This window comes from Oxyura jamaicensis, chromosome 2, assembly GCF_011077185.1.
Source record: "Oxyura jamaicensis isolate SHBP4307 breed ruddy duck chromosome 2, BPBGC_Ojam_1.0, whole genome shotgun sequence".
NCBI classification, from domain to species: domain Eukaryota; kingdom Metazoa; phylum Chordata; class Aves; order Anseriformes; family Anatidae; genus Oxyura; species Oxyura jamaicensis.
Window position 1 is genome coordinate 62093243 of NC_048894.1, and position 12732 is coordinate 62105974.

Sequence of the window (12732 nt, forward strand, 5' to 3'; positions counted from 1 at the left end):
TACCACTCTGAGATCTTTGTGCTGTGGGGAGGCCATGGAAGATTTTATGGAGTGAAAAGTGATGGAGAGAGAATGAATTGCTTTATGGCTCCATCAGGCATCATGCTCACAGTGGCTAACACCAGGCACAAATCCGCTTAGCCAACAAAAAGAAGCAAAGTCAAATTCAGATGCTTAGGAGTTTTTATACAAGACAAACCCCAGAAGTAATCTTAGCACATTTCCTTCACCACTGGGCATCACCAAGAGAGCAGCAGGAAAATAACTCAGAAGTGTGGACCTAATGAGGTCGTGATCATTTTGTGATAGGGAGGGTTTGCTCATGGTCATGGCCAACATTTCACTTTAAATACTGCTGATTCGCATCAGAGCTCTCTTTGTATTTAGCCGAGTAAAGTACTGTGCCCAAGCCAACACACTGAAAGGTAAGTTTGTCATGAAGGAGAACAAACCTTGGCTCTGTGTCCTTGCATCATCTCATTCCACCTCACCCAGAATTAGGTCATTCTGACTTTATAATATCCTTGTGTGTTCCTGTGGCTCCTGGGCAAGGCCAATATGTCGTGGAGTCACTATGTCTAGTACAGGAAATTTTAATTCATAGCATTTTAATTCAGGAAGATTGAATTTAATGTATAACCATGCCCTGAAAGGGTCTGGATCCTTCAAAGCCTTGAAGTACAGCAAGAAAAGCTGATGATGGTTCTGAATCTTGGCTCTTGTGTTGTCAGTAGGAAAATTACCATTGATTTCACTGGAGCCAGCATTTCAAGCACAGTATTTTCAGGCTCTGTATGGTGTTTTACAGTTGAGATCTTGCACTAAGGTTAAAGAACTGTGGTAGCACACAGAGCATCGCTTATCTAAAGCTTTCTTTATGTGAAGAGCAGACTAAGCCAAAACTGACCATAGATCAGAGACTAGAAGCCAGGTCCCTTACTCCTGGGTGAGTGCTGGGCCACTGTCAAACGGTTATGCTCACTTTCTGGTCTGTTGAAACTGAACAGGGCCATGACAGCACTGCCACTTGTTTAAGACAGCCTGGCTCTGTGGGTGAGAGGCCCTCATGGTTGAGATGCCGGTCGAGCTTATCCCTGCCAATGACCATGCAGCCTTGGGAATGTGTGGAGTAAAAGCAGATGTGTCTGAAGAAATGTAAAAGCAAGTACTAAGTCTCCAGCATTGCCAGGATGCATTGACAGGGTCAGGGCAACCAAGCCAGGACCACAGCTTTGGATTCAGGTGTATGAACTCTGCCTAAATCATAATTTAATTAATGTGCCTACATCTTCCTATGGGTCTGGGCCAAGACCACACAGGAAGTCATAAAACTGGGAAGAGAGTGTTTTTTGAATGTTTTAGTTCAGGTAAGTTGGCTCTTGTGCCACTTTTTTGCAAGTCCTCTTTTTAGCCCATTATCTTTGATGATGAGTGAAGAGTGAAAATTCTGAGATGAAATGCAATGTGTGTGTGTGACATGGTGGTAAGTGTGTCATGCTCATTGCAGATCTAACTTTGCTGAAATCTAACTTGGCTTCTGCTTTGTAAAGGAAGCAAGATGAGGAGGAGGGCTGTTTTCTAAGTAACGATCTCCTGTCTACTTTTTCCCTTACTCTCTCTCTTTCATACTCCATCTGGAGTCAGCAACTTTTTTAATGCTCTGCAGCCACCTAGAGGAAAAATAGGCTTGATCAAAGTTAATTTCATGTGGGTTAAGCCACGGAGTGGGCTCTGCAGAGTTTAAGAATGAGAGTTTCTAAACTAGCTAGCCTGTTTGTTATTATATCACAAGACTTCCTTGGGTATATATACAGTGAATCATCATCAAAAGCTGAAGATAACTTCAGTTTATATTTACCCTTTGGAAGTATTTCCTGTGTCATGTTCTCATTGTGCTCATTATAGGATATGGCATATTTTTATGATAGATAGCATAGCAGAACCACAATATATTTAGTTGGTAGAGAGAAGGAGATGACCTGCTTTGAATTTTTATTTTAGAAGATTTAAATCTTGTAGTATTTTATATGGCTATTTCATGACTATGGCAATATCTAGATGGTTTGTGTTTCTCTAGGGTCATGACTTTAAAAGCTCTCAATAATTTTTGAGGTTCTATCTAGGATGTTTATAAACTTCTGACAAACCTCTGGCTTTTCTTGGATGAGGACTGTCACACAGAATACACTAATGGGCTCTCTACTACAGTGAAAGTTTATGCAGTCATATTAGATTCATTTGCCATGTTCATTTGTACTGCATGAAACATAAAAAACAAACAAAAAAAACTGTTGATTGAAAGCACCACTTGAATGCTATGAATTTAAATATTAAAACCTTCCCTTCCCTTCCCTTCCCTTCCCTTCCCTTCCCTTCCCTTCCCGGATTGCAATGACTGTTGTTTTCTCTCTCTAGATAAGATACGACAGTTCAGTCTCCACTTGAAGAACTGGAGACTGGGTGGAATCTTCTTCAAAAATAGAGTCTAGGCACAGAAAAAATAAAATAAAATAAAATTTTATGTCAATTATATAATGCAAAAGGTGCAGAATAAGATGCATTTTCCATGGTAGCTATGCCAGAGGACACTGCAAATTCCCTCAGCACGGATTAACTCAGTTGCAGGGCAAATTCACATTAGCAGTGTAAGTGCTAGGCTAAGCACATTTCTCACATAGTGAGAAAAATGGAAGTGTAAATGTATTAGTATGGCTATTCAGAAGGTCCACTAAGACATTGTCACTATCTTTTCCTCTCATAAGAAAGACTTGATTACACATCTGAAATGCCAGTCGTCAGTTGAAGTAGCTTGAATATTGATGTGTTATGTCAGAACACGATAATTAATAAGGAATCTTATTGGCTTAAGAAATCCAAAATAGAAGATTGTGAAATTTGGGAATTTGTCTAGGTTGTGGCTTCTGAAGAGAGATGATGGGGTTCTGGATGCAGAAAGTAGGTCAGTGTGGCCCAAACACTACAGCAGTGTTTACAGCCACAGCCATAAGGAATCAGTGACAAGCAAACAGGCTGCAGACCTTAGGCCACTGGGAATATGAAAGATGGGATTTTTATTAGAAAATTCCTTAGGAGGTGACTTTCTTTCTGAATATTAAGCCCTCAGGGCCCCAAGATTGGTTGCCAGACAGCTTTGAACAAATGCATGATCAGCTGTATTGTGTAGCATAATTTTTACCAGTTATGTGATACACATTTGCAAGTGGATGACTGTGGATATAAACTGAAGAAATACGTGTCTTCAGAAACCAGGTTCCAGTTTTTGAACCTCCAGTGTCATGTCCCAAGTGATAATTCTAACTATGCGTCTGTATCTTTTTGTTGGTCCAAACTTTTTTATTGCAGTTGGCCTATTTATAATTATTTTGGAAACTGTCTGTTCTATAGCAGTTATTATGGTCCTTGTTTTTTCCAACCAGATATACAAGCTATAGAGCATACAATATACAGGCAGCCAAATGTTTTGTTTTGTTTTGTTTGTTTGTTAGTTTGTTTTTTCAGTAATCCCACCAAAGAAAGTGGAACAACTTGCATGCATACTGCTTGAGTAAGCAAGTAAACAAAGGCACTTATTGATGGGCATGTTTCAGTGTGATATTGGGCACATGCTAGAAATGCTGTGTGTCTTCTTTATTCCAGTAATTCTGGATGCAAAATGCTAATCCTGTGTTCACAGGGAAGTTGTTTTTAACAGTTTCACTTTGATGTATATGCTATGTGTGAACTCAGACTCAAACCAAAGTGGTTGAGTTCTCATACATACAGCTATTTCTTTTGAATGTCATGACTTTAAAAGTTACACTGTGTGGCCCAGCAAAACTGAAACAGAATAGCAGGGGAAAACCCTTTTCCACTTCCTGAAAGAGAGTACAAGGGGACAGCTCTTCCAGGGTTGTGTGTGGATGGCATTTCTCTATTCTGCTGGACATTTTTAGGAAAAATCCACTCCCAGTAAAGGTGGCAAGTCAGCTGCTCAACTGTACTGTAACCTTCAGCTCGAGGAAATATTCTGAGTCATACCAGATGCTTCTTGGAGCCTAACGTGGGACTTCATTGTCTTCCTCAGTCATGGCTCAGCTATTTCCCCATGGAGGGATTTTAGCCATCCTTTCCATTCTCAGGACCAGAAAGAATATTTAAACCCACAGATGCCTGTAAGGTCCAAGCACAAGATAGAAAAAGACTATTTGAGACAGTGGGGGGAAATATGAAGAAAGAAGTAGGGAAGCTTGCTCTTCTGTTTTGCTCTTTATTTGGTTCTTCCCTCTTCTCTCCTTTTAAATGGCTTTACCACTGCTACTACATAGTCAGGGAAGATTATAAATATGATGTCAGAGGAGTGCTGTCTTGAGAACTTTAATTTGATGCAGTTTTAGAAAATGTTCCAGAATGTTTCATTGTTCATTTTACCATATTCTTGTGGGTAATGTTGGTTAAGGCAATCAAATGCAAATCTGGCACAGTATACTCTTTTATAGAGGTTAAAAATACACATAGAACACTCTTTTTGGCATTTTCCAAAGGCTTTTGGATAATACATTTAGTGGCATGTAGTATAGGCTTATGGTGATATTGTGCAGCACAGTATGCTTTTTCAGAAGTCTGCATGTACCTTCACTTATTCAGTGTCACTGGAAAATATCACTTTTGCTTACACTTTGTGAAGAAATCATGGGTTCTGAGTGCTTTTAAAGGACCAGGATATGCAAAGAAATCAAAATTGAAGTTCTGTCTGTGCTATGTTGGAAATTACCAACAATAATTATCACTTTCATTTAAAGCATCCTTTTCCCAAGTTGACTGAACTCTAAATATCTGCTTTGGAAGGGTGCCTTGGCATGGCAGGGATGGATGTGGATATCTTGTGTAATTCTGTTTAGTTGACTCTGAGTGCCAAGTCTATCTCTGGAGCAGGAACAATGGTAGTCAGTTAAATTAGGACTCTTCAGTGGGAGTGTAAAGTGACTGCTGTGCCCAAGAAATCTTAAATCACATATAGCTCTATCTCTTTTATGGAGATGTGTGTTCTACTGTTTCTTTCTGCTGGGCTCCTTGTGGCAATACCATCCATGGTTGACTCAAATTTGCACAAAAATCAGGGACTGGGGTGAAATTCGAACACTTGATTCAAATGCCCACTGCTGCAAACTCCTCCTCTGCAACCTACCAAAAATAACTGTGATACTCTCAACCATTCTCAAGCCATAGTCTCTTTATAGGAATGAGATTTCCCCATGGAAAGTATATACGTGCAGTAGATTTGCTCTGCACTGCTCACAGAAGATGTGCTGTGAGTTCCCTTTCTGCTCCCACATTTTTCGAGCTTTTTGATCCAGATCTTACCAGTAAAATTGTCATGGAGTGTTGTTAACATTGTTATGGATGCCTTTAATAGATCCTCAATTTAAGGAAATGTTACCGTTGTTCTAATGATTAGGAACTGCATGAAAGGTGCAGGTATAGTTATCTGGTCTTGGAAGAAATGCCTTATGAAAATGACTGCCTTTGCTGCATGAAACAGTCTGTCCTCCAGGCAAGTACTTTGAATGAATACTCAACTGATGAAAGGACTTTTGTATTTCTGCAGCCTCCAATCCTCCCTCATGAGTTATTTGCTGCTTCTGTATTAAAATTAGTAAATTCTGGAGAAAGCAAGAATGATCTCAAGGCTCTGATCTCAAGCCTCTCAGCCATAAAAAGACTTCAGCTCTAAATAACAAGCTTCAATACTTCAGTAAGATTAGACATGCACATACAGACAAAATGCAGTTTACAACAGGAACAGCATGAGCCTTTGCATTATATATTGGAGCATGGCTCATCTTCTCATTTTCTTAGCTTGTAAAATAAGTTCTCTGGTGGGGGCCATAAATAATGGCAACTCCTTGAAACTTTATAGGAAAAACAGCCTATACAAACTTTCTTCTAATAATGGAGCTACTGACAGAAGCCATTGGTTTTTATTTTTCCTATGAAAGAGGAAAATGGAGGTCTAATTTTGGATCAGGAAAAATTAGTCCTGAGTTTTGCTGCTAAATTGTGAGTACTCCAGTGTGATTATAGGAATCCAGCCTCACTGTTGTGTAGATTTTGGCTGTTTTCATAACTGGTGCTAAAATAGGCCAACATTATACCAAAACTCCAATGTGGCATACCGGTAAGTTCTCCTGATGAGTCTGTCTCACAGGTTGGTGGGACTGGACATTAATCCTCCTCCCTAGGCCAATGACCCTTCAGTCAGTGGAGTTTGTAAGCATGCAGCTTATGCTCAATATGGAGGACAAGCCCTTTCACAGCCTGATGTCTGAGTTTTCATGTATGTAAAATGGGGATGGTGATGCACCAACTCCAAGAGCTTCTGTAAAGTCTGGTGAGACCTGGTGGTGAAATGGTGAAGGGGAGGATGTTAGTGTTTTCTATCTGCAGAAAGCCACTTCGTGAAAGTACCACAAGGTCTGAAAAGTGCCCTGCATCCCATTCCTGTTGAGAAATTAGATTTCATATATATGATACAAAACGGCACAGTCCTTCCTGATATGACTGTGTTTGGATTTGTGTGCACTGCAAAGTGAAAGGAGGGACTACTGATGTTTAGCAAGTAACACTGAACATCTGCAATTTCAATTCTGCGTGACATTGACTGAATCTGTGGGATTCACTGCTGATCTTTCCTCGTTTTTCATAGAACATGTAGCACAGGACTCATTTCTTTGCCCTTTGTGAGACTTGGAGACTTTCCATGGTTTAATGTGAAAAAGGGCTGTTGCTGAAGGAGCATACTCATCCAGTTCACTTTGAAGTTGTAGAAGCAGTGTGTGTATGTGTGTCTCCTTTAAGGGTGTGTCCCCCAGCTGCCGGATGCCTTCACTTTCATGGATTTCCCTCTGCAACAGTTTGTGATTATACACACCCAATTAGTGCCATCTCTAACACACACCCTGCAGGCAGCACAGGCAGCATCAAAAGGAATCACAGTGAGGCACTTAGTGCCAGTGGAGGATTGAGAGGTTTGCCTGTGCTCGGGTACTTATTTGGAGCTGGGGCTCATAACTGGTGCTATATTAGGCCAGCATTGGAGCTGGGGCTCCAAATAAAGTGTTTTTGAGAAGGAGGGCTCTCAGGAAGAACAGTACTTCTTCCCTAGCTGGACAGGAACAGGTTTCAAAGCCTTCTATTCATTGTGTTCTTAAGTGTCCTCATGTCTCTCTGCACTACACATCTTTTTCTGGGAGACCAGCATGTGAGCAGCATTATTTATCTCAAATACCATGCAGAGAAAAGGGCTGAATAGCAAAAGTCTTCTTTGTTCCACATGTAGGTATGTATATGTGCATATTACATTTGTCATTGGTAAGGTCTCTTTTTAAAAGAGCATGTCAGCAAGAGAGTAGGGATCTGGGAAGCTGTGACTGAGTTTAAAGATGAGTAAGAGAGGGAAAAAACATTTCTCACTGTCCCCTTGGACCTTCCTCAGATAGACTCTGGGGCTATTTCACTGTTACACAAGTGTCTGTGATTTGAAAGAGAGGACTTAACACTTATGTGTATGCATAAATAATTATGTCAGTTTGCCTAAGATCAAAATTCCTGTTTTTTTTTTTTTAAGCATCATGCTGTCCTGTTCCAAAAATATGATTCTGGGAGCCGTCACCTTGCATTTGGTGGTGATAAGATTTTCTCTACAATTTAAGATGATGAAACAATAGGACACCATCACAGCCAAATATTTTTTAGAAATCTAAATATCTCCTTAAAAGAAATTTATTTTGGACCGCAACATCATTGAATTTTGATATAATTTCACTGAGGGCAGAGTTAAGGCTGATTAAAGTATTCTGGGTTCATTTCCATAGCTGGTAAAACAGCTTAATTTTATCAGTGACTTCCACTGCAGTCTTCCTGTGGGATTCTTTCTATATGACTCTAATGGTTTGATGTTTAAGTTTCTGGAATGTATTCTCACTTTAATTCACTTAAGTAAATGTTTTGGTCTTGGAAAAATCGCAATACCCCGGAAGACCTAAAGTCTCCTTCAGTGGCCAGTATGGCTTAATTGTTGACATAACTCCAAAGTTTTAGTAAAAGAGTATTTTTATGTTGTTTGAACAGTCAGTTTAGAGTACAGATAAGCCCAAAGCCTCTGCATACGTGCAGTTAGAGTCACAGAATATAACAAAGAAGTTTGAATTTTGTCAGTCACTATGGAAGGTGAAAAAAAGCCATAGGTATACTGAAGATTTTTGAAAGGGGAATGGGTGAAGACTGCACACAAGAATAGGATTGTAAATTTATAGCATGAAGCATCCCCTAATGACTCTCTAATATGACTGTAACAATAACTCTGAGAAATATAATTAAATACAAGAAGGATTCATAGATGGAAAAAGAATTACAGAACCAGTACCAAAGTTTGCCATAGGACAGTGCCACCACTCTCTCAGTAGCCAGCCCCTAGCAAAAGGGGGGTCCATTCCCAGAACTGCCCTTTGACTATCATGGTGACTTGGCATGGAGTTTCCTACAGGGTGCACTGAAGGGAAGCAATGACTCTGTTGGCTATCAAACAGACCACGTACTTGCTCCGTGCTAATTTGAGAAGCGATATAAAAAGACCCCTTCCTCTCTACCCAACTGCCAATCTATCTAACTACAATTTATATTAATATTAATGCCTTAAACTTGCCACCAAGAAATTTCATAAGGAAAAAAAAGGTTTTATATTGATTGACTAGGCTTGGCAGTTATGGATATAGTTTCCTTTACTATCATCTTTCATAATTATTTAAGCTTAAAAATAATTAGAAATTGTAATTCCTTAATAGAACATCTGCAGTCTGATGACTGGTCCTCAGCCAAGCCTAGGGAGTGAGCCAGCAGCTGTCACCAGGATAAAACACTTCAGGAAAATAAAAATTATACAAGCAATTAGGTGTGTAATGAATCAGAGTATTGTTTGTTTTGAATGTGGCATACTACCTTCCTTAGTGAACACACATGCTGAACACTGTAGCAAATAATGCTGATCCCAGCCAAACTGCACGTTTCATTCTGGAGCCTGCCTGGATGCCTACAGCCATTCCAATGCCAAGCGCTAATGGTGTATCATCATGTAGCACATGCATATAGTAGCTAAACTCAAACAGCGTGCTTGCCCTGCTGCCATCCTGCAGGCTGGGAACACTGCTCTTGCCTCCCTAATGCCCAAAACCATGCCCGGGCTTCGTCACGAAGAGTGCCATGAACATGGTATTAATTAGAAAGACTGAGTGATTGATGGAGAGCCTTGAGATTTCCTGACCTGATGCAAGCACCTGAGTTAGCTGTCACTGCACTGACTCACTGTAGAAGGTGGCATCCCCCCTCTGAGTAATGCTAAGAACTGCAGTTATGCTTCAAAAGCAGAGGAAGTACCTCAGGCTTAGGGTTTTATAATTTCTAAGGCAGAAAGTCAGTGAACACATAACTGACCTGGCACTGGCAAGCATCCCTAAGCACATTGGGCTTTAAAACTAAATCTTAGTGGGGAGCAGTAAAATGCTACTCGCTAGCACAGAAATGATAAGATGATAGAATGGTATTGTGATAACTGACTATCTGTGGAGATAGTTACAGACATTCTTTGTGATAATAATCTGCTGCAGGAGCAAACAAACATCTATTTCCCTATAAAATGAGAAATACATATCCCAAATGGCTTTGGGGATATGAAGTGGTTCCTGCTATGGGTGGAACAGAATGCTAGCAGATCACAGGCACATTGTTGCCAAAGGAAACAGTGTGAAGTTATTTATTGTGTCATGTAAAAAGGTTACCCTTTGTGCTTACATAAGGTCTTTTGTCAGCTAACAATGTCAAACAAGGCCAAAGACATACTGCTGATCTGTTCCTTACAGCCTATCAGCTGTCATACCCAAGCAGCAACATCTGTTACTGGAAAGGATGTAAAGGGACCCACCACAGAACTAAAGTGAAGTTACATTGCCCCTGGAAAGTAAAGTTATTTCAAATGAAAATCACTGGTCTGTAAATGTGAACATTTTATATATATTTGATCCAAAGCAATTCTGCTTATGCATATTATATATATATTGATAAATACAGGACAGGTAACTTTTTTACATTAGCACTTACGTTGCTTATTTGTCACATTGACTTTCTAGGTAATTTCACAATGGGGATTCACTGAGAATAAAAATGAATAAATGTGGCTGGAAATGTCAAGGAGAACTGTCAGGCATAACCATATAAAAGGTCACTGAAACAGCCACTAACTCTGACAAAGGGAAATACTCCTCTTAAAGGGGTGTTGTTGGATAGGCAGAAACAAGTTTGTCCATGTTTGATGGGCCACTAATCCTCTCACCTAGTTTTGAATAAAGATCTCCCAGTGACTCCAAAGCATCCTACAGGCATTAGGACTCCAGATTAATTTGCTGAGATGCTTGTTCCTTTTCCAGACACTAGCTACAGGGAAAGTTTCTGGAAAAGGAGGCCCATATCCATCTTTTTCCTAAAGACAGTTGAATTTTTGATCCACAGCAAGAGCAGTTAATATGTAGACTTCATTTGTGACTTTAGCCCTTGGTCCTTCTGGAGGACTTGTGCCTCTCACAAGTGTTGCCTTGATCTCTCAGGAATGGAGAGGACACTAGGGCACAAGATGCTTTTGCTCATTGGCCCCCAAGGTCCATGCATGGAGCAGTCCCTGGAAAGCAAAGGTACTGAGGCCCTGATTGTGTCTTCCTCCCATGGGCTGTGTGTCTTCCTCACACCTTGTCCCTCCCTTCACTTGGAGCAGCAGATACTTGGCAATTCTTAATTTGCATTTCTGTGTTTGCAGAAACTTTTAAGCATTTTGCAAATGCAGAAACTGTCAACTGCAAATCTGCTGTCTCTTGCCAGTTGTATTTTAGATCTGTGCCAAATGGGCACACATTTTGGATTAGCTAGCTTGAAATATAGTGGTGACAAATGCAGTAGCAGTTTTTCTTAGGGCCATGTTAGCAGCTTTGTTCCCTGCCATGTTTTGTGGTGATTCCATCTTATGCAATGGAAGAAGATGGTGCTATTAATATGTGCCTGGGGGGTTTCCTACCATAACAACTTCTCAGCTATGTTGCATCAGCCTGTCTCCATTTAGTCTGGCATTAAGCAGTGTTGCTGCTGAGAAAACATACATATAGCTGCTTTGGGGCCTTCAAAGCAGGGCGAAGCTGGAGGTGACCTGGAGAGAAGTTTTAATTCCTTGCATGGAAGGATGTGCTCATTTCCTGCAGAAGTCACCCATTTAACACTGCTGCTTTGTTATTAATAGTATTATTACATTATAACTTTCCAGGAATGGGAAAGAAGCCTTTATCCTGTGTTGGTGCAAATCATTTTGGAGTTTGCTTCCTACCACTGTGGTCTTGGTCCTCTCTGCCTGACATGTCTTGGTTCTTATTCTTACATCCCTGTTCCCATTTGGTTCTCTCCTTGGTGCTCTTAAGCCTTCTCTGCATTAGAACAGCACATCAAAAAAGAGATGTGAGGTTACGTTTGGCAGCAGAAAAGCAAGTGTTTAAGTTTCTTGCTGCTTAGCATAATTTACTGTGGCATCAAACTCTGTGTGACTGGAGAGTAAATGATTCCAAACCTTGGTGAGATAATTGCTAAATCTTTCCTTTTTTATTTGTTCTGGGGCTTTGTTCTGCAGGTCCTGTGTGACAGACATGTGCGAGTGTCCAGTTCATAAAAACTGCTATTGCGAGTCATTCCTGGCCTATGCCCGAGCCTGTCAGCGAGAAGGGTTGAAAGTCCAGTGGGTACCTGAGCAGCATTGTGCAGGTAAGCATTTTGGGATGGCATATTTGTAACCCGGTGCTTAGGTTAATAGACTCTTATCTTTTTATTGGTGGAGGAGGATCAGAAATGAACTGTCTAGAACTGAAGTTACATCAGCAGTGAAGTTATGTGCTGAGGTACGGAGAGGGACCTCACCAGGAACGATTCTGAATCATCAAACACTAGAGATGTTTATTTAGTTACAAAACTTGAGGTTCAACAAGGGAAGAAGAAATAATGTCTTTAATGGGAATATCAAAATGCAGGCACTTGGACCAAATTCTGCATGTGATTAGGACTGCATTAACTGCAAGTAATTGTGAGTAATTGTTTCCATGAGAAGCGGTGGCCTGTGGTCATAGTCACTTGAAGTAAAATGCAATATTGCAGATTAATATTTCCCCTGCTGATGGTCTCATTAATTTAGGATACTCTATAATGGCCTCAGTTTGCGTGGAAATGTATTCAGATTTATGTAAAGCCATTGACAGTAGTTGGAAAAAAACGAGACAAAGATACTCAGTGCTGGTCAAAGAGCTATTGCTCTGTGGTCTATTTTGGTGATTGTGTGTGGCTCAGGGTCTACTCTCTCAACTTCAATTTCCTTTTCTGTTGTAGGCACAATAACAGGAATGGGTGAGTGACAAAGCAAATTACATTTGATTGACTGTTCCCAAAAGGCTTATTTTTTTCTTATGAAGGAACAGAACAATCCAAACAGGGTGTCAATAAGTGAAAGCACTGTTCAAGGATGTGGTCTCAGCACTAATAACATAAACAATTTTAATCTATCGATCCTATAGCAGATCCATGCAGCCTGACTTTTATTTTATTTTATTTTATTTTATTTTATTTTATTTTATTTTATTTTATTTTATTTTATTTTATTTT

The 12732-nt window shown here is 40.1% G+C and overlaps 1 protein-coding gene and 1 long non-coding RNA gene across 5 annotated transcripts in view; one reads left to right on the top strand and one right to left on the bottom strand.

The window, feature by feature from the left end:
* Positions 1–12732, top strand: part of BMPER (BMP binding endothelial regulator) — a 157630-nt gene that overhangs the window by 137435 nt on the left and 7463 nt on the right. For all 4 annotated transcript variants that reach the window (XM_035316957.1, XM_035316955.1, XM_035316956.1 and 1 more), the window contains one exon: positions 11714–11844. In XM_035316957.1, coding sequence (XP_035172848.1) covers positions 11714–11844 — 131 coding nt within the window. The remainder of the gene's footprint in view (positions 1–11713; positions 11845–12732) is intronic.
* LOC118161515 overlaps positions 2378–12732 on the bottom strand; it is a 28726-nt gene continuing 18371 nt past the window's right edge. The window contains exon 4 of the long non-coding RNA XR_004748062.1: positions 2378–2485. This is a non-coding gene — a long non-coding RNA (uncharacterized LOC118161515). The remainder of the gene's footprint in view (positions 2486–12732) is intronic.